The 22,996-nt window shown below is 41.6% G+C and overlaps 1 protein-coding gene across 2 annotated transcripts in view; it reads right to left on the bottom strand.

The window, feature by feature from the left end:
* The window catches only part of USP6NL (USP6 N-terminal like), a 103,405-nt gene that overhangs the window by 37,332 nt on the left and 43,077 nt on the right, over nucleotides 1-22,996 (bottom strand). For both annotated transcript variants that reach the window (XM_072147372.1, XM_072147371.1), the window contains exons 2-4: nucleotides 10,604-10,677; nucleotides 5,029-5,111; nucleotides 2,808-2,847 (exon numbers count right to left, since the gene is read on the bottom strand). In XM_072147372.1, coding sequence (XP_072003473.1) covers nucleotides 2,808-2,847; nucleotides 5,029-5,111; nucleotides 10,604-10,677 — 197 coding nt within the window. The remainder of the gene's footprint in view (nucleotides 1-2,807; nucleotides 2,848-5,028; nucleotides 5,112-10,603; nucleotides 10,678-22,996) is intronic.

Raw genomic sequence — 22,996 nt, 5'->3', positions numbered from 1 at the left:
AGGTACACCATGCTAGTAACGGGTTGGACCCCCTTTTGCCTTCAGAACTGCCTCAATTCTTTGTGGCATAAATTCAACAAGGTGCTGGAAGCATTCCTCAGATATTTTGGTCCATATTGACATGATGGCATCACACAGTTGCCGCAGATTTGTCGGCTGCACATCTATGATGCGAATCTCCCGTTCCACCACATCCCAAAGATGCTCTATTGGATTGAGATCTGGTGACTGTGGAGGCCATTTGAGTACAGTGAACTCATTGTCATGTTCAAGAAACCAGTCTGAGATGATTCCAGCTTTATGACATGGCGCATTATCCTGCTGAAAGTAGCCATCAGATGTTGGGTACATTGTGGTCATAAAGGGATGGACATGGTCAGCAACAATACTCAGGTAGGCTGTGGCGTTGCAACGGTGCTCAATTGGTACCAAGGGGCCCAAAGAGTGCCAAGAAAATATTCCCCACACCATGACACCACCACCACCAGCCTGAACCGTTGATACAAGGCAGGATGGATCCATGCTTTCATGTTGTTGACGCCAAATTCTGACCCTACCATCCGAATTTCGCAGCAGAAATCAAGACTCATCAGACCAGGCAACGTTTTTCCAATCTTCTACTGTCCAATTTCGATGAGCTTGTGCAAATTGTAGCCTCAGTTTCCTGTTCTTAGCTGAAAGGAGTGGCACCCGGTGTGGTCTTCTGCTGCTGTAGCTCATCTCCCTCAAAGTTCGACGTACTGTGCCTTCAGAGATGCTCTTCTGCCTTCCTTGGTTGTAACGGGTGGCGATTTGAGTCACTGTTGCCTTTCTATCAGCTCGAACCAGTCTGCCCATTCTCCTCTGACCTCTGGCATCAACAAGGCATTTCTGCCCACAGAACTGCCGCTCACTGGATGTTACTTCTTATTCGGACCATTCTCTGTAAACCCTAGAGATGGTTGTGCGTGAAAATCCCCGTAGATCAGCAGTTTCTGAAATACTCAGACCAGCCCTTCTGGCACCAACAACCATGCCACATTCAAAGGCACTCAAATCACCTTTCTTCCCATACTGATGCTCGGTTTGAACTGCAGGAGATTGTCTTGACCATGTCTACATGCCTAAATGCACTGAGTTGCCGCCATGTGATTGGCTGATTAGAAATTAAGTGTTAACGAGCAGTTGGACAGGTGTACCTAATAAAGTGGCCGGTGAGTGTATGTAGCCATTACATGACTTATTTGCTGTTTTAAGAAGTTTTTTTTTTTCATATATAAGCCAGCTACACTTCTTACTGTCACCAAGATATCTTCCATGCAGTGCATTAATAAGTATACAACCTTAATATGGATTTGTTAAGTGACCTTTTGCATTGCATCCATGTGGTAGATTTCCTTTAATTCATGATCCTCTATTAATGTATCATACATAGGTTTGTAACATTTTATTTTTTTTTTAAATGGATGTAATTTTATTTTTGGCCTAATAAAAGGTCACATGTAATACAGATGAAATTTTTATCCTCAAAAAATGGTCTGTGGCATCCACGTGCCCACTTTAGTTTTTCTATTTTAATAGCTGAAAGGTCTTTATAAATAAATAACATTTTAAAATACTGATATAATTTTGTGTGTATGTGGACACAATGCGAACAACTGATTTACATTCATACAATATATACTTTGAAATTGTTATTTACATTATTAGTAATAAATTATTTCACTAATAAAGTCTGAAGTGACAGACAATAGTCACACACATATGACCAGTCCTTATTTTTCCAACATTCAGAAGCATCTGTAGCATCATTTTGAAAATTTTAGATACTGACCAGAATTTATGTGATTAAAAAGCAAAAGAGATAAAAGGTAGAAGAAGCATCTTCTCTTAGATGACAAAGTTTCTTTAATTTGCTTGTACTACATACTAGTTGTGTACTAGATGTGTACTAGGTTGTGTAGGTTTGACTTTGTATGCAAGTGGTAAATTTCATGTAACTCCAGAGCAAGGATTAACAATAATGCTTCACTTTAAACCCCTTTGCCCTTTACGTTGACCATTTCAGCCTGAGGCTAAAGTTCAGTACATTAAAAGCATTCAAAGAGCTTTATCAGGCGTCACAGTGGGCAGGGGTAGATTTGTTACTAGGGTTGTCAGTAAGTTAATAGTTGGGCAACTTAAGTCAGGGACTGCCTTTATTGTATATCTATTAAGAAAAACATTTAGGTTTTGCTAGACTACTGGAAATGTTTTGTAATTCCAAATAAATTTCAGCTTTATAAAAGAGCAGAAGTTAACAAGGATAACAGAACTGGAAACTTCCTATCCTGTATTTTCCTACAAAATAATGGATTTCCATTAGTATTTCCTATACTACTAGCGGGACCATGTGACATTCGTGTAGCCTTTGTATACTAGTCATGAGAATTTCACACTTTGTTTTGTGCTAAAACACAATATACTTGAGTATAAGCCTAGTTTTTTAACACAAAAAAATGTGCTGAAAACCCAAACTCGGCTTATAGTTGAGTAAAAAAAATATATAGGTTTTACCAGGTTTTTGTGGTAAAATTAGGGGCCTAGGCTTATACTCGAGTATATACTTCTACAGAAAGAACTTGCCATGTGTCCTTAGTGTAGACAGTACGAGTATATTATATAAGCAGGTAATGAGCAACTGTAATTAAAGTACACCAATGTAGTAAGGAAATGAAGAGTTTATTTTATGAACCCGTTAACAAATCACAATTATCACAGTAACTGTGATATTGCATTATGCAAAGAAATACAAGGTAGACAAGGTAATGAATATATTGTATACATACCCTGTCTATTGCCCCATCATGGATTGGTAGTTCTTCCTCACTGAAAGGGAGAGGAATAGTTTAATAACCTGCATGACACCTCATCAGCCAGTTAGGGGCAGTGTAAGCCCAGACATTACTCCTCCGCACATCAGACAGCTGCATAATGATACAAAGCATGTAAAGAGTCTTCAGACAAAAAGTCACTCGAAACCTCCAAATGGTTTTCATGTAATCCCATGTGAAACAAAATTGATAATAAGGGATTGTCCCCGTCAGCTGACAACATAAATGAAGGACAGCCATATAATAAGTAACATCTCAAGATAGCTGGCTGTACATCTGGATCACTCCTAAAGACTCTGTACATAGTTTATTATTAGAGAACAAAAATATAAAATATTTCCTCAGAATTACATGCAAGACCACAGGAATATGCACACTGCTTTACGCCAGGCAGTACTTATTAGTAGAGGAATGAAGACGCTGTGGGTTTACATTGTAGCTGGCCTAGTGACCTACTCATCTATGCAAATCCAGCTCCCAGCACTAAGCTGTCATGGCAGGGAGAAAGCTGCAGCTACCTTAGCCATACTAACCCACATTTAGAAAGAAGTTGAAGGCAAGTAAAATTGAGCGCTGCAACACATGTATTGTTAAGAGTTCATCTTTATCTGGCTCACTGCGATTCTAGCTACACAGAAAGATGGAATGCCTTATTTAGCATTTGTGTTGCCACTCCAGCAAATAAATCTCATTGTTTGTATAGTGGAAAGTAATACAAAAATTCCATTATACTTTATCAATTACTCCTGATTTTTTAGATCACTGCTTGCTATAGAAAGCTTCGATGGAAACCAGTCCATGGTCATGTGATGTCACCGGTGCACGGCTCATTATAACACACAGCTCCGATTACTCTCCGATACAGACAATCCCTGCAACAGTGTAACATCCCATGACCATGGACAGATTTCCATAGAAACTTTCCAATGAATGACAGCGAGCAGAGATCTAGAAATAAATGAGGAATGGATACAGAAAATATATTGGAAAATTGTATGGCTTTTCATCATACAAACAATAACTTGCTAAAATGAAAACACCCCTTTATAAAGAAAATGCTTAGTATACCATGCAGAAAGTGGTGTTATCAGACAAACTAGTACCTATAACTACTCAAACCTGTAATGATGTGGATATGTTCAATGATGCATCCACCTAATTTTCACTTACTTTTTTTTTAGAAGTACATTGATGGGCTGAAACCATCAGGGTGCGTTCACACATGGGGTTGTGGAGTAGCTTAAGGCGCAGTCCCATTTTTTGGATTCTCTTTATATGGTTATAACTTTTGAACACTGTTACTTATCAAATTGATTCTGAGATAGTTTTTTCCCCACATGTTGTACTTCATTTAAGGGGTAAATTTTGTCTGATAAGTTTTGCATTTATTTACAAAAAAAAGAAAAATAACATTTGAATAACATTTCCCATATGTCTACTGTACATTTTCATCATTTTTTAAATGTCTGGATAATTTATTTTGACGTCACACGGCTTACAAATCGAATAGCGATTTTCCGTATTTTCAGAAAATTATGGAGGCTTTTGCGGGGGGCAATGTTACAGGCCACTTTGAGGCATTATGTGGAAGCAGGTGGCACGGAGGGGCTCTGGTAATTAAATGTGTTGGCATAATGAGTACATAAATGTGAGGTACCTGCAATATTAATGTTAACACTGTGTGAATACATCCCCTCATTGTTCATCTAAAGGAATGAAAGATGCAAAAAAATACAAAATTAAGTCCCCTTCTAAGTTTAAATCAACATCCCACTGCTATAATACAGTGGAATTACAGAATCAGTATTGAGGTGACACTAGAGAACATTTCCTAATGACCAACTACATTGCTGTTAAACAGTTTCCAGGACTCGTCTGCTAAATTTTAACCCAAACAACAGCATTTGGATAAAAAGAAGCAGTAGGGAGGGGACGCGAGGATAGAGAAAAAAAAAAATAAAACGGCAAATTAAAGCGTTTGTCTTCATTTTATGCTCTGAATGAATCATTTGTGCTCCCCAAAGGAAAATAATTTCATTTTAAAAAGACACACATTAAAGTTTAATAACTGAGAATCGGCATGCAAGCACAAGCTCAATCATCCTAATACTCCAGCTATAAATGTTATTAAAATACACCCAATATCTGTCACCCTGTACAATCTTCCTGCACTTACTGGAGAAAGCCAAATCTATCGGTGACCTTGTAAACAAGGTAGTCTGCGTCCTCCCATGGTTCAATCTTTGCACCTTCTCGGCCCTGTTGACGAAGCAGATAAAAGTCACTGGAAACTCCTTTCGAATGGCCACATTAAAACATGTAAATCTTTGTAAAACTGTACTTCAGTTAGCATGGTTGCCTTGCTAGGGGATTGAGTTTACATGGGCAAACTCTTGTGTCCGCAGAATTATATTCCTGGTATATTTGGTATAACCAACTTCCCAGCTTCACAGTGCCACATGTCCCAAGTCAGACACGTCCATCAGGTACAATAAGGGCTCAGTAATAAGTCTGAAAGGAAATCTACCATCAAAATCAAGCATGGATAAACCAGGGACACTTTACCCCAGTCACAGTGCCTGCATCTATGGTTACCTTTTTATATTTGTTTAAAATTATGCTAATGAGCGTGGGAGGCTACTGGAACAGTTCCCAGAGACCCTCAGTGCTGAATATTCACAGGCTGTTACAGTGTGCAAGGAGCCCTTTCCCCTCCCACTGTGTGCTGGAACTTCCTAAATTGCAGTAAGATTACATCAAGCAGAGAGAGTGGGAGTACCGAGCAAGAGATGGTAGATCTCCTTAAAATAATTTGATTAAGTTCTAAGGCTAAATTTTGGTAACAAATATTAACCTATACTAAAGTTATATTTAGTACAAGGCCTGAAATTCAGCCTGGGTCTCAGTCCTCTTGATTGCAACTTAACCAGTTAAGGACTTGGCCCTTTTATGTTTTACCATTTCCATTTTTCACTCCCCACCTTCAAAAATCTATAACTTTTTTATTTTTCCACGTAAAGAACTGTGTGACAGCTTGTTTTCTGCATAACAAATTGCACTTCATAGTGATGGTAATTAATATTCCATGTCGAGCACAGGTAAGCGGGAAAGAAATTCCAAATGCAGTGAAAATGGTGAAAAACCGCATTTGCGCAGTTTTCTTGTAGGCTTGGATTTTACGGCTTTCACTGTGCGCCCCAAAATTATATGTCTACTTTATTCTTTGGGCTGGTACCATTACGGGGATACCAAATTTGTATAGGTTTTATGTTTTCATACATTTACAAAAATTAAATCTCCTGTACAAATTTTGGCATCTTCTGCCGCTACTTTTTCATACTTCGTTGTACGGAGCTGTGGGTGGTGTCATTTTTTGCGACTTTTGATGAAGTTTTCAATTTTGTAATTTTTAGGACTGTATGACTTTTTGATCCCTTTTAATAGATTTTTCTAATATTTTTCAAAATGGCAAAAAAGTTTTCGACTTTGGGCGGTATTTTCTGTTACAGGGTTAAATGCAGTAAAAAAACGTTAATATAATTTGATATATTGGGCATTTTCGGAAGCATTGATACCTGATGTGTTTATGATTTTTAATTTTTATTTATATTTATATCAGTTCTAGGGAAGGGGGGGGGGGGCGATTGAGAATACATGGCGGGCTGTCACGAAACCAGTTAAAGAGAATCTGTCACCAGCTTTTACCCCCAATAAGCTATTAGCAGCCTAAGGTAGGGTAAGAAATTTTCTATGTAGGATTCCATTTTTATTAGTAATCTTACCTGTTTACACAACCTCCACCTCCCCCCAAAATTCACATAAATAACTTATGGCTCAAACTTATGGCTTTGTGAACCATAGATACAGACAGCTAAAGAAATAGTTGCTAATGTGAACAGCAGTGAAAGATCCAGTTCTGGGCCTAATGTTTAACTGCCTGCAAGTCTAGTTCTTTAATTCACAGAACCTTAAAGGGGTTATGTCACCATAGTTATATTTATTTAATAAAATTTAATGCATTTAAATATTTACTTTTGCCATAAGTATTCATTAAAAATTATACTTCCTTACTTTGCAATTGTCTTTAAACTTATTTAAGGCTCCCCCTGCTGGTTGCTCTAACCGTCCTCTTGTTTTCCTCTGCTGGCCGAACATGCGCAGAGGATTCATCTCGGGCAGCTACTTGTACACTGAGGATTCCTCCGCCTGCTGACCACATCACTCCTCTCCATCTTCACACACTGTCACAGCCAATCAGGCTGCCCTTCTCCTCTGCCAGGCTGTGAGAGGCTGCAGGCTGTGTCCTGTCTTTGATGTAGCAGAGCCAGCCCTGTTTCACAGTGTGGACAGGTCAGCCAGGGCGCTGGAGCAGTCACTCTGTTATCACAGGCATCGGGACTGCTGCTGCCCTTCCCCCCACCCCAGACACCTCAGAAGCAGGGAGAGGAGGCAGAGGCTGCCAGCACAGGCTCAGCCCAGCAAGAGCAGCTGAGCAGGAGCAGGAGGAATGGCAGGGGCTGCATTCCAAGGAGGCAATGATTGCAGATATGGCTAGTGCTGCAGGGGCTGTCATTATGGTAAATATACAGTTTAGGTCCCCTGCAGAGTCTAATCACCACAAAACAAAAATGGTCCCTCTGCCCCTGTGTTAGATTCAGCAGTACTGCAGGATCTAATGGGTTAATACCTTCCCCATTATCCCTTGGTGCTGCCATTACTCTGAGTTGCATGATATGACAACTCAGCAGTCGGCACATGGAGAAGAAGGGAGGGAATAAAAGTTATATCATGGATCCTAGTAGACATTCTGCTACTTTCAGAAGTATGGCAAGTTTGTGTATGTATACATGAGTATATATGTTACATCAGTGTGCTTTCATCTCTGTGGTTTATGATAGTATTGTGAAGTCCTGCACACAGTGTCATCTGCAAAATCCTGTGATGGAACTAATATAATCAGCATGCCCCTAAATGCCAGGAGATCCCTTGATGTCAGTGATGAAATCGGAGTGCTTTCATCTCTGTGGTTTATGATAGTATTGTGAAGTCCTGCACACAGTGTCATCTGCAAAATCCTGTGATGGAACTAATATAATCAGCATGCCCCTAAATGCCAGGAGATCCCTTGATGTCAGTGATGAAATCGGAGTGCTTTCATCTCTGTGGTTTATGATAGTATTGTGAAGTCCTGCACACAGTGTCATCTGCAAAATCCTGTGATGGAACTAATATAATCAGCATGCCCCTAAATGCCAGGAGATCCCTTGATGTCAGTGATGAAATCACATTGAGTCCCCTGTGCAGAGCAGAGGGGGCTGATAGAAATGCAGTGTAGGGTTGGGTTCATACTATGTTTCAGGTATATGCTCAGTGTACACATCAAGAAAGCTCCCAAAGTATAAGCTGAGCGTACCCATTAAAATATACTGGCAATGTTATTGCCTCCACCTGACTAGTTTTGGACACATTCACTTAATATAGGAACAAGCTACGTCTTCCAATCCTGCTCCCTCCTGGTGAGCGACGTATACGCTCTGCGGAGTCAATAGAAGGCTATGGGGAGCGGATGCAATGTATTACATCCCTCCTCCAGGCTCGCTGAGCAGACATGTCACTCAGGAGAAAAGACTTCACTGGGGAAATACCCCGTACACTCCTCCCCACACATTCAGGGGGGAAAAGGGGTCACCGGGTGACGTATCCCACTGTATATGCATACAGTGAGATACGTCAGTGCCATATGTTGTAAGGACACTTTGGGAATCTGCAATGTACAACAAATATAATGTGAACCCGGTCTAAGATGTGATGTGCATTCTCAGTTTATAAAGATCACGGGTGTCAGATATGAAATGAGATCCCATCAGATCACTGTTATAGGTGATCGGTATCTAGGAAGAGCAGTGCATATATTATGTGTTCCCTGCTAACTGGAGCCCTGCTATCATTATATACTGTACATGTCTTCAGGACACCTATCCTGTATAAATATAAGAGAGAACGCTTTGAGATAGATAGGAGATTAGATAAACAGCATAGAAAAATAGCCAAATTTACCATAAGAGTTTTTATAAAACAGTATTTATTGCCCTAGCAGCCAATCTTGGCTCTGCTTTCATTTTTACACTTAATGGGAAGTTAAGTGTATGATTGGTTATGATTGGTTGCTATTGGCTATTGTATAAATAACGCATAAAATGTGTGTTATGAGGCAAGTGTTATTGTGTTTATCTTCTTATTCAAGTATATGGTAATGGATGAGAAGAGGCAGGGAAGAGAGTGCCAGGGCTTCTGTAGATACGATTTCCATTATATTTACTAAAATCTTTCTTTACTACGTATCAGTAAGTGAAGGGACTATTTGAAAAAATCAGGTGCAAGGAGACTCTGCGAGCAGTGATGTAGTGCGGTGGAACGGCCAATGAGAGAGACACTCTTACAAACTGCCTAGCTCAGTGCTTGGCATGCACCTTTCAGGCCCCTCCCACATGTACTTCTGTGTGACAGAATAGAGCTCGAGCAAACATCAAGAAAGCATATACAAGGGATATTTTACTCAAGTTAACCATTACTTATATGTTATTATCTGAATATTTAAATAATTTTGAGAGTTTTAAATTAAATAGTTTCATGGCATAACCCCTTTACACATGTGAGCTGAAAGATGAGATGCTTATCTTTAAGGATAACATACAGGCTTCTGAAGTGACACTACAACCACTAAACTTGACTTAACTTGTGTGAAAATTAGGTGGGAAAAGTTATATTTGCCTGCATTTGGGAGAAATTTTCTATAAACTGGTGAGATTTCACATAAATGAGGGAACTCTAGAAATCACATCTCATATTTTACCTGAGGTGGATAATCATTTAATGTGGGAAAACCTGGTGATAGGTTCCGTTTAACACCTACCTTACCTTTACAAACATGGATAAAATCAGCAGCTGTGTGAATGTACATAAGGGTCGATAAAGGGAATCTTTAGAAATTCACGTTCTTTCTCCCAATGTATATATATCAGGGAGTGTGCAAATCGCTCTGAACTAATAAGATGCATATAATAAGTCTTACACAAATGTTTTAATATGACAACTTAACTCACATGACCCAATAGATTCAATGAAGAAATTCAGATATTTAAGCATTTTGCAGATATGGTTAAAATATTAATTCCCGTCTGGTGCAACATAGGGATACATTTTCTTGCTCATTGTAAAGTCTCACCACTTACTACACAGTGATCACAGGTTTGCTTTCAGTCAGTTCTGATAAGAGGTGAGAACATGGCACAGAAAGTGCAGAGACACCTTGTTGTTATAGCATGTGCTTATTACTATGCAAGTCTGTATTTAGAATAAAGTAGTGAGAAGACTTTAACCCCTTAATGACTGCTCTATCAGGTTTTTATGGAAGTCAGTAAGAGTACTTTTGAGGCGCCGCCTTTCTACAGAGATGCAGAAGACGACTGCAAGAGATTGCGATTCCCAATCGTATCATATCATAATGCGTATCACTATCTGCATTTGCCCATTTTAACCAGCATTAAAATAAATTTTATGTATGTTTATTAAATAAAGATTTGTTATACTACATTTTGTTAATGTGGTTTGTGCTTTGGCCCCAGTTTCTGGAGACATAATAGGATGTACGTTATCAATATCAGTAGAACTAATTTTAAAGAACGAAGAACAATTCTTATTAGTAGTACTAAAAAGAATAAGAAAAAAAAAAACCTTTGCCACCAATTCACCTTGTCATATTTGGCAACTATGTCGGCCCGTTCTTGTGCGGATTTAACAGCCACATCCTCTTCTGAATCTGGATCTGTGTAAAGGAGAAGAAAAAAATAATAAAAAAAAGACCAGGTTTAGAGTCCTTGCCATTTTAGGAGGTTTTACAAATAAACAATAAAACAAAAAGATTCCGACTTAAAGGGGTATTCCCACAGAGACAAGTTTCTTCAATGTACTCGGGATAACAAAATTACACATTCCCTTATTCACTGACAAGAATACATCATATCCCAGATATAAGTCCAACCTGTCTATCAGTCCTGGGGTACACAATTTCAGTTGCTCCTAGACACGACCCTGTAACATCTGACTTGGGTTCGGGCCTCCATCTTGGATTTCTATGTCACGGCCATGGAGCCGAGTTTCTCTCTCTCTGCTCCCTGCACTCTAGACTCGCCCCCTGCAGTCCAGGACGGAGCTCACTCATTGATGCACACTGACACATACAAAGAGTTACTGCCAGCAGCAGCAGCCAGAGGAAAGCTACAAGCTACAGACAGATAAAGAACTAATCAGGGGAGGAAGGCACAGCAGATCTAGTGCTGTGGAATAGCAGAGATGTAGGAGAGCTGACTGTCATTGTGTGTAATAGGCATCTCATCTCTGATCCGTCTCATCTCTCTTTCTGTGTCAGATACTAGCACAATGTTCAGAAGCTAAATGAAAGTGTATATAAACCTGTACCCTGACCATCTAGCCACATTTCCAGCTCACAGAACTAGATGGATCATAATGTGTCTACTTAGAGTCCCTGCCCACACACTGAAACTTTGCACTTACCAGCTAAGGAGCTAAACAGCAATAAAACTAAGTAAAATTGTGAAGTAAAAGGTTAAAAATGATCTTTATTGTTAGTGTTAACATCACTTTCTTTAATGGGAAAACCCATTTAATACCTTGATGCTTCCACCTTTAACTGAAGGAAGTGGATGTTGCATCGATTTATTTACAAGGCACAAGACCTAAAAACAGAAAGATAACCCCTTGTAGACTGAACATACTGGCCAGACTAGGTATAAATCTCACAGTGGAAAACGGGTCCTCCTCAAAAGCTGGTGGCTGAATGTATTGCTATTGGCTGGTTAGCAGCAGAGGCTTCGCGGACCCAGATATCACTGTAGTGCCTTTAGTAGTGGAAGAATGCATAGTTCTGGAATCCATTCAGTTCAAAGATTACAGGGCATTTACTTTGCAGACACCAGGCATCATATGACTGAGGGTGAAGACACACATGGCGTTTTTGGGCCGTTTTTACTAAGTGCGCTTTCAGATCGTAAAAAACGCATGCGTTTTTAAAAAACGCATGCGTATTTTGAAAACGCATGCGTTTTTGTCCTGTTTTCCGAATTTGCGCAATTAAAAACGGACAAAAACGGATGCGTTTTCAAAAAACGCATGCGTTTTTAAAAAACAGATGCGTTTAACGCATGCGGTTTTTTACGATCTGAAAACGCACTTCGTAAAAACGGCCCAAAAATGGCCCAAAAACGCCATGTGTGTCTTCACCCTTAAACAGCACAGAAGCATGGCACATTTTGGGTGTAGTTGTGCCTTTGACTCAAAAGGGTTCTCCATTTTCAGAAAAGAATTAATATTGTGTGTATAAGGAAAAGTTAGCCAATTTTCCAATATACTTTTGTATCAATTCTTCACATTTTCTAGATCTTTGCTTTCTTGCCATTCAATAGCTAGCTTAAAGTACAACTGTAAAGTATAAAACGTTTGCCTTACTCTGCACTAAAAATAAGCATTTCTCCAATTTACTATATTAAGCTTTCTGCAGCGGTTTATCAGCTAGCAGAGGTTTTACCTTGCCCCCCAGGCTAATCTCCGTTTGCCATGGGAAACCATATATTTCAGCTAGAGACAACAGAGGGCTTGTTGACCTTTAGTTCACATGTTTCAAACAAGCTGTCCTGCATCATTTGAAAGTACTTAAAGGGGAACCTGTCACCAGGAGACCCATTTTTAGCACTCCCCCAGTACTTACACTGCCAAAGAGTTTTTGTATTAAAAATTGGTTTTACAGAAAAAAAGATATGTTATATTGTACCTTTCATTAGCATGTGCTGTGTGACTAGGCAGTTGCCAAAAGGGTGGGTCTGGAAAGGAGCAGTTCCCCCCCACCCTTGGGAAACATGTGACCTTTTCAAATATATGAAAACACCCATCACTGAGCTTAGCGACGCCCCCCGCTCCTCTATAGCCAATCCCGAGTGTGGGGAGTTATTCATATATTTGAAAAGGTCACATGTTTCCCATGGGTGGGGGGGGGGGGAACTGCTCCTTTCCAGCCCCTCCCAAATGGCAACTGCCTAATCACACAGCAGATGCTAATGAAAGGTACAATATAACATCTTTTTTTTCTGTAAAACCCATTTTTTTTAAATACAAAAACATTTTGCTAGTGTATGTACTATGCTCTGTGGGGACTGGGGGAGTGCTAAAAATGGGTCTCCTGGTGACAGGTTCCCTTTAATGTGATGGAAAGGACCTTCAGTGATGTCACAAGCATGCGACTCATCATATGCTTCAGATTGGCCAATTACAAACACGCTGTCCTGGTTTGGCTTAATTTCCCTGTGGTGCTGTCATAACCAGGAAGTGGCCACCTACATCAGGAATAGCAGAATCTCAATCTAACGTTAAATATTCCAGATATATCTCAGACTAGGAAGTAGCCAGCAGCATGATAGATACAGGTATTGTTGGAATTGTTATCAAAGAGCTCTCCAGCGGAGGCAAAACTATTTTTTGTCAGTAACTTTACAGTTATGCTTTAAAGGACACCTGTCATCAGGTCTGTGTCACTTGTCCTGTCACCACTACCTGTTGGAGCAGTTCACAAGGATCCTATCCCAGCCTTTATCTAGTCAATTCATATATTAATCATTATAAAATCATCTATTCTTAATTAAGTAAATGAGGCTGGTCACATGGTCAGAGGCAGTGATGTCATCCCTGTTACTCCTCCCCTCTCCTCCCCCTGGCCATGTCTGTGTGTAATGTATAGTAAAGCATTACTAGTGTGTCTATGCTGCGTCTGCTGACCTGCTGCATCCTCCTTATACACAGAGACACAGACATCAGCTACACAAGCACCTGACATGTTCTGCTATAACATGGCTGCCTGGAGCTGTTGCATCTCTCCTATACACACACAGGTTGCAGGGGGCGTGGCCACCAGCACCAGGAAGCACATCATTATACAGCCTCACACCATTATACAGGCTGTCAGTCATGCACTGGGGGTGTGTCAGTGCCTCCCACTCATGAATAAGCCAGACAGCTTGAATATGCTAATGACTCATTGGACATTTCACAGGTCATTTGCATACAGTTTTAGGACCTCATTGCTTAGGTTTACAGGCATGTAGAGGGACAATGAAGGGATAGAGGCAATGCTCTCTAATAGCAGTTTATGAAAATATATTTAGTTTAGGGGGTTATTTTGCCTGACGGGTTCTCTTTAATTGTACACTTCCAGTGGATAGAAACCTGTCCATGGTCATGTGAGGTCACACAGGTGCACGGCTCATTATAACACACAGCAATGATTACCATCTATGATACGAATAAGGCGTGCACCTCTGTGACATCACATGACCATGGACTGATTTATATCCACAGGCAGTAAACATACAAGTTTTATATAAAATGACAGCAAGCAGAGATCTAGAATGTACTTTGTGTACTGAAAAGTTACACATTTTTCCAAACAATATCAATTATTTTCTGAAAGTGCACAACCCCTTTATCATAATCAGTAAAAGATACATGGTTGAGGCTCTGTGCCCACATTCAAGTTTAATAATGCAGTTTTTGAAGCCAAAAGCAGGTGTGGACAATAATGGGAGAGAAAATTTTAATGACAGATACTCCTCAATGCTTTCAGTTAACTCCTGGATTTGGCTTCAAAAACGGGTACTATGATGGTCTGCATACATCTGTAGGCTATATTGCATTTAGTATATTCATTCAATATTCACAAAGTGAAACAGATTTAGCAAGCAGCAGTCTGCATTTTCAAGTACAGAACATGGATAATGATTTACACCCCCTTCCAGAGTCCGAGGCGCCACTGAAACAGAAAGAACCTGTGTGCCCTGTAAATCCCCTCCATTCCAGCCTTGTCTATGGAGTGGGTTATTAATGTGCTCCTCCACAAGGGACATTTAATTAACTTGACTGTCCACTTTTCTTGGCATTTACATTGGATTCCTAGGAAAGGTTGCCTTTGCACATTTATATTCATGTTGTGCCACGGCAAGATTAATGTTGTAGGTGCTGTAAACAAAACGCCTGAACATCAAGACGCAAGAAAGCCAGACAGATTGCTAATAATTAACTAGGCACAGAAGAACATTTATACCAAACTGCCGGGAGCAGGCCAAGAAGCTAAACTTCTCCATATATATTATATCCACTTTATCTATAGAAGAAGAACCAGTAAAAGCCTACTATTCTCAGTGCTCTGCCAGAGAAAAACTTATCTCAAAAATGCCAGCTCTGATTTCCTCTTCCTCTTGTCAGTAAGGTAGTGTTAGGACACGAAACAGATAAAGCCAGACCACCACTGACCTCCATTCCTGCTCCTAATTTATTGGAGAAATTCATTACCTTTCTGTTCCTGGTGGAAATGTGTCTTTCTATGGAAATGTTAGATGCCTGGCCCTAAAAAGCTGTCTGAGCCTATTCCCAGAATAATTTAGAGCACCGGGAGCAGCAAATCTAATAATAAACTTTAAAAAGAAATAAACAGCCCTCAGTCCTCGGGCGTCAGCTGGACACTGAAGTGTATTCTTCTGGAGACAATGCGCCCTGCGTCTGAAGGAGGAATAAAATGACACTAGACCACTGGACTGGCATACTTCCAAAACATGAGACCATTACAAATCATGGAAACCTATGGGGTAGCTGTGTGTCATAGGAAAGACTAGCGTCGTACTATTTCACCTACTGTCCGAGTCTTTACATAGCTGAAAAGAGGCAAGCTACACCATTACCAAATGCAAAATCCCAAAGAGAGCGATTCATTTACTGTACAGCAAAGATCATTATAATCCTTTATTAACAATTGTTTGATTATTGCATTCATTATATACTTTAATCCCTTAAATACCCAGCTCATTTTCACTTTTAGGAGCCAACTTTGTGTCATGATATGCAGTTATAACATTGGAACGTTTCATGTCACCGAGTTTATTTTCAGACTTTATGACACTTTGTACTTCACATGAATGCTATATTTTAGTTGAAATTTTTGCACTTGTTTCCAAAAAAATAATACAAATTCTGTGAAAATTTTGAAAAATTAGCAATTTTCGGATTTCTAAAGGTCATGCTTTTCATATAGTTAGTAACCTATTTCAAAGACTAACTAACATTAACTATATGGGTGCCGTTTTGTCTGCGTTTGCAAATGCAAACCAAACCGCACTCGCTGGGGTGGGCCGGGCAATCGGGAACGAGCCGCCAGTGTTTTGCGTTAGTTTAATGCAAAACACCAGCGGCTCGTTCCTGGTCGCAGGAGTTTCCATAGAAACGGCGATGCGATCGGACTGCGCCCCACCACGGTGGGTGCAGCTTTGTCTGCGTTTGCATACGCAGACAAACGGCACGTGTGCCACCACCCAAAGTCTTTATGTTGACATAATTTTTTATATATTTTATTAGGATGTCAGGAGGCTTAGGGCTCTGTCACATTGTCTTCCACCATTGTTCACGTTCGTGATTCGGTGATTTCCACAGACGCCTCGCAAAGCCATTGATTTCTATGGGTGTTTTCACATTGTCTTTTTTTTTTTTTTTTTTTTTTTGCTGCTGATGCAGAGAATGGAAGGCAATGGAAGTCTATGGGTCTGCAAAAAACAGGTCTGATGAAACAGGTTTTTTTTCCCACTGGTGAGTCTGAAAAACCAGGTGTGACTTTTCAAAGCAATGTTAAACCTTCAGTTTTTTTTTGCAGATCCAGGCACAAAGTAGAAGCAAAACGGACACAAAATGCACCAACGCCAATGTGAAAGAGCCCTTAGTTTGTAATCTCTAGTGTATGAGCAGGACACTAGTTTTATTCCCAACAATACAATAATGTTTTTCCAAAATCTTTGGAAACACATTTTAACATGATCAACAGAAGGTAGCCAACGCTATCACAGAACCTGCAATGCCCATACTTGGGTAAGATCTATGAAAAGAAAAAAAATGCATTTGGAAGCAATTCTTCCGATTACACACATTTTTAGTAGACAATAGTCAAAAACAGGAAATCCCTGCCATTGTGTATTTAAGGCCTTTCCATTGTACGTTGTAAAGTGTGAAAAGGAACGCAATGACATGAGCTGTCTAGTAGTGTAAGGATCACACCAGCTTTCCTGTGAATAATGTAACACAGAAAACAAACAGAAAAAAAAAATCTGCATTAGCCTGCAACACACAGCCCCTAATCCTAGTAACCCTTTTAGCTTTCTCATCTGTTAAGAGACCACATCAATTACACAAATTAAATGCTACAGGATTTCAAACTAAAAAACAATGCAATAAAATAATATGCAGTCTTAAATAATTGGCAAACCTCCTAAAAATCTAAATTGAATCAAAAGGGGCAAAAACCTGAGAAAAGACAAAGTGGTTCCACATTAGGGATTTTTCACTGAACCCATTTTGGCCAATGGACAGATTGTTTTTCTCTTCCTGGTTTAAGCGGTTTTTATTCTTGCCCTACAGAACCATTCTTTGCAATAGGATTTTTCACACTTCAGTTTTTTTCCCCACTGTACAAAAAACAATCTGTATGTGTACCCATAAGCCAAAATGGGCTCAGTGGAAAAAATCCCCAATGTGAAAAATAAGAATGGCTTAACCCCTCATCTCCGCATTGGTTTTTATGTTAATGACCAGGCGATTTTTCCGTTTTGTTAGTCAATACCTTCTACAAGCTTCTTTGGTCAATGTGGCTGTGAGGGCTTATTTTTGTGTAAAAACCTGTCGTTTTTATTTATACACATTATCAAAGCATTTTGATGGCGTTTAATGTAACTTTGATGGATGATTGGAAAAATGTCAATTCGGGCATATTTTCTTATTTATTTTTGTCTAGGTTTTGTAATTATTTTTATCAATATATTACGTTGTGCCACAAGTGACAGTGACTTGAGATCATTTGGTCTTTTCTTATGTAGTCTAGTGCAGTCCATTACACAGTCACTGGCTCTGGCCTGGCCTAATAGAGAGTCGGTACAGGCAGCCTTGGGGTCCTTCAATGGTCCACCAGTTGTGAGATGGCGTTGGCACCCACTGATTGCAGCTGCAGGGTGCAAATGGTTGACAGAAGGAGCTCACTCCCTTTGCAAGCACCTACACACCATGGTCCGTGTTTAACTACAGTGTCTAAGGTTTTAAAATACCTAGCTCCATCTCCTGCAACCTTTTTCTGATGCGGCTGTAGGAAGGCATTGCATCAGAAGCAGTAAGTTAAACGGATGCCATAAAAACCCAATACAGCGGCCGTTAAGGTGTAAAACACACCAATACTCACCAAACTCCCCCCTCACTGGCCTCTTTTGATGATGCCAGAGTCTCGTGTTTCTGGTCTTTATCATTTTGTCACCTTTAACACTCAAAATGCCTGCTTATCGAATCACTAGCCAGGTAAAGACAGGAAACCGGTAATTACTCACCGGTAATTGTGTTTCCTTGAACCACGACAGCACCCAACCAGAGAGAGGGATCCGCCTCCAGGGACAGGAAACCCAGACTTCAAATTTTGCAGTACGCCCCATCTCCTTCAGTGGATTACAGAGACTGTATGGGACTTAATGTTCTCGATTAATTCTGACCACCGTATCATTCAGTATCACTTTCAATGAGAGAATCTCACACCTCTGTGACACACACATAACGCTGAACACCCAAGTGTGAAAAGAATTTACAAGGGAGGGAATACCCAGGGTGCTGTCGTGGTTCAAGGAAATACAATTACCGGTGAGTAATTACCGGTTTCCCCCTCTCACCACGACAGCACCCAACCAGAGAGAATAACATAGATGAAATCTTTAGGGAGGGATAACCGAAGAAAGAACTCTTCGCCCAAAGGAAAGTTCCTGTGCACCTGCTACATTTAGCCTATAGTGCCTGTAGAAAGTGTGTGGAGAAGACCAGGTGGCAGCCTGACAAATCTGATTAACCGACACCTCTCTAAATTCTGCCCATGAGGAAGAGACTGCTCTAGTGGAATGGGCTTTTAGACCTTCTGGTATCGGCTGACCGGCTGCTACATAAGCGGAGCTAATGGCTTGCCTAATCCATCTAGCTATAACTACCGCTGAGGCCTTCTGCCCCCTATTCTTGCCACCAAAAAGAACAAAAAGACTATCAGATTTTCTCCAATCTCTAGTCCTATCCAAATAGAGCTCAATGGCCCTTTTAACATCTAATTTGTTAAATTCCCTTTCCCTATCCGTAGAAGGGTTACTGCAGAAAGATGGGAGCCTGATCTCCTGGGATCTATGGAATCTAGAGACTACCTTTGGTAAAAAGGCCGGGTCTGTCATCAGAACTACCCTGTCATCTAAGATCTTGAGAAAAGGCGCTCTACAAGATAGAGACGATATCTCTCCAACCCTACGGGCTGAAGTGATTGCTACCAAAAATATGACTTTAATGGTCAACCATTTTAGTGAACAAGACTCCAGGGGCTCAAAGGGGTCTTTTATCAGATAATTTAATACCAGAGTGAGGTCCCAGGGGGGCACCGTACATCTCCTAAAAGGGGTCATACGCGATGTCGCCTTTATGAACCGGGATATCCAGGGATGAGAGGCTAAAGGGGACTCAAACAGGGAGCTATGGGCAGAAATCTGAACTTTAAGGGTGGCAGGTTTTAGGCCCTTATCTAATACTGCCTGCAGGAAATCTAATATCTTAGCTATATTTGGATGAGCCAAGTCTATTTTAGCTGGAGAACAAAAATCTGAGAATACTCTCCAGACCCTAAAATAGATCTTAGAGGTAACTACCTTTCTGCTCCTCTGCAGGGTTGTAATTACCTTGTCCGAGAGGCCTTTTTCCCTCAAGATGCGCCTCTCAAATTCCAGGCCGTCAGATGGAGGTTCGCAATCTGCGGGTGGAATACTGGGCCCTGGGAGAGGAGATCGTGACTCTCTGGGAGGATCCAAGGGTCTGATATCGATAGATCTCTCAGTACTGAGAACCATGCCCTCCTGGGCCAGAAGGGGGCTATAAGAATAACTCTGGCCTGGTCTTGTCGTATCTTCTTCAGAACCCTCGGGAGAATAGACAGGGGTGGAAATGCATAGGCTAGGCTGAAGTTCCACTTGATTGAGAAGGCATCCAGACTTAATGATCGGTCTCTCGGGTCTAGGGAGCAGAAGAGCCTGACCTGTCTGTTCTTTCTTGTGGCGAATAAATCTACCTCTGGTTGACCCCAGAGTCTGGTTATCTTGGAGAACACCCTCCGATTCAGGGACCACTCTCCTTGACGTAAGAGATGACGGCTTAGGAAGTCTGCCTGCAGATTGTCCTTGCCCCTTATATGTACCACCGATATTGATCTTAGATTGCTTTTCCGCCAGCTCTAGAATTTGATGCGAGAGGCTCATTAAGGACCCGCTTCGGGTACCTCCCTGGCGATTCACGAACGCCACCGCTGTGACATTGTCCGAGGCAATCTTCAGGTCTGTCCCCCGAATCATCGGCAGAGCTTGTCTGATTGCCTGCAGGATGGCTTCTAGTTCTCTGTAATTTGAGGACTTCTTCCTGGATTCCTCGTTCCATGACCCCTGGAACAAGAGTCCCCTGACCTGAGCTCCCCAACCCGTAGAGCTCGCATCCGTAATCATGGATAGGGGGTTCTCCTCTCTCCAAGGCCTGCCTGCCTGGAGGTTCTCTTCTCTTAGCCACCATCTCAGGGAATCCAGGATCTGTTGGGGAAGTGTAATCCTCTGGTCCAAGGAGGACTGGTCCCCCCCCCAGTTTTCCAACATGAAGAGCTGTAAGGGCCTTGCGTGATACATCGCCCAGAGCACCGCTGGAATAGCCGCTGTAAAGAGACCCAGAGTCCTCATAATGTCCCTTATGGTAGGGGATGGCTGTCTGTACAGCTTTTCCACCGAGGCTACAATCTTCACCACCTTGTCCTGAGGAAGGAAAGATTTCTGCTGAGTGGAATCTAATGTGATGCCGAGAAATATCTTTGATCTGGCCGGAGTAAGGGAGGACTTCTTCAAATTTATCATCCAGCCCAGGCGATGTAGGATCTTCATCACCACCCTTATCAAGGTCTGCAACTTCTCTGCCGAACCTGCGATCAGCAGGAAGTCGTCTAGATATGGCACAAAGGTGCCCTGATATCTTCGTATGTAGGCTCCCACTTCTGATATTAGTTTTGTGAAAACTCTCGGTGCTATCGCCACTCCAATGGGTAGAGCTCTGAATTGGAGGTGCTCCATCTTGCCGTCCATCATCACCGCCACTCTCAGGAATCTCTGACTGTCCGGATGAATAGGGACGTGGTAATATGCATCTGCTAAGTCTATGGAAGCCATAAAACAATCCTGAAAGAGCAGGTTTACGGTTGACTTTATCGATTCCATCTTGAATTTTTCCACTTGTAGGTAGCAGTTTAGTGGTCTTAAATTTATAATGGTCCGGAATGTGCCATCCGGTTTCTTTATAAGGAACAGGGTTGAATAAAATCCTGTCCCTCGATCCTGCAGTGGCACCCGCCGTAGCACCTCCTTTCCCAGTAAGGATCTTACTTCGGTCTCCAGAGCCTGTCTTTCTGCTCTTCCGGCCACTGAGGTTATCTTGAAACGCTGTGGGGGAGGGGATAGAAAAGGTAATTTTAGGCCATCTTGTATGATCCCCAAAATCCACTTGCTCGCTGTAATTTTGCTCCACTCCTCCTTGAACAGGGAGAGCCTTCCCCCCACAGGACCCCTGGCGTCATTGCTGACCGGGACGTTTACTGGAATCCTGAGGCCGGGAAAACATGAATCCCTTAGACCTCCTAGAGGGTCGCCACCCCTCCTTCTTGTCTCCGGATCTCTGAGGAGATCTAAATCGCCTTGAGGGGCGAAAAAACTTCCTCTCTTGAGGCCTTGTACTAGGAAAACCTCTCTTCCTGTCAGCTGCCTTTTCCAAGATGTTGTCTAGTGCAGACCCAAACAAGAATTCTCCCTCACAGGGAATACTACACAGATGACTTTTAGATGGAAGGTCACCTGTCCAGTTCTTCAGCCATAAGGCCCTTCTGGCAGAATTAGATAAGGCCACCGATCTTGCTGATAACCTTAAGGCGTCCACCGAGGCATCGGCTAAGAAGGCAGAGGCTTTTTGTGCAGTGGTAACCTCCGAGATAAGATGTGACCTGGATGCACCAGCCTTAATCTTCTCCTCCAGCTGGGAAAGCCAAACAAAAAGAGACCTAGAGACGCATGTAGCCGCGACGTTGGGTTTGAATGCGCCTGCTGCTGCCTCCCAGGAACGCCTTAAGAACCCATCTGCCTTTTTATCCATAGGATCTTTAAGCACACCTGAATCCTCAACTGGAAGCGCACTCTTTCTAGACACTTTAGAAACGGCAACATCTACCTTCGGTGCCTTGTCCCAAATCTCTGTCTCCTTCTCAGGAAAGGGATACTTCCTCTTCATAGCTCTAGGGATAAAAACCTTCTTGTCCGCCTTGCGCCATTCTGCCTGGATAAGGGAGGAAATATTTTCATGGATAGGAAAAACCTTTCTCTTCTTTTCTCCTAGACCCTGGAACATAACGTCCGTTACAGAGCGTTCTTCCTTTTCATCTTCTAACTCCATAGTTGATCTTACTAATTTCACCAGATGATCAATATCCTCGATAGGAAACAGGGGTCTGCCTGACCTGTCCTCCTCTTCTGACTCAGATGATTCTCCCGAACTAGGGCCAGAATCTTCAAGCTGCCTGGAAGTGCCTGGGGAATTTTCTGACCTGAGGGATCTCCTTATTTCCTGCACAGAACTACGCACCTCCTGCTGGATTAGCATACGCATGGATTCAAACAAGGCAGACTGATCTTGTGCTAACAGGCGCTGAACACACTGGTCACAGTTAGGTTTTAAATAAGAGTCAGGCAGATTATCTCCACAGATTCTACATGCATGATGCTTAGACTTTACAGTGGCTTTCCCCTTACGAGATTCTTCCCTCTAAAATAAGAATCACATAAGACATCATCAGAACCAGTTTAAAGGCATGGTAAGGCCACACTCACCAATCAGCGGACTATCCCCCTACTCAAACTTTACCGTAGCGGTGTCCACCGACTCTCTACCACCTTCATTAGAACTCATCT

Source organism: Engystomops pustulosus, chromosome 4 (assembly GCF_040894005.1).
Source record: "Engystomops pustulosus chromosome 4, aEngPut4.maternal, whole genome shotgun sequence".
Taxonomy (NCBI): Eukaryota; Metazoa; Chordata; class Amphibia; order Anura; family Leptodactylidae; genus Engystomops; species Engystomops pustulosus.
Note: the sequence above shows the minus strand (reverse complement) of the source record. Positions and strands in the feature narration are given on the sequence as shown.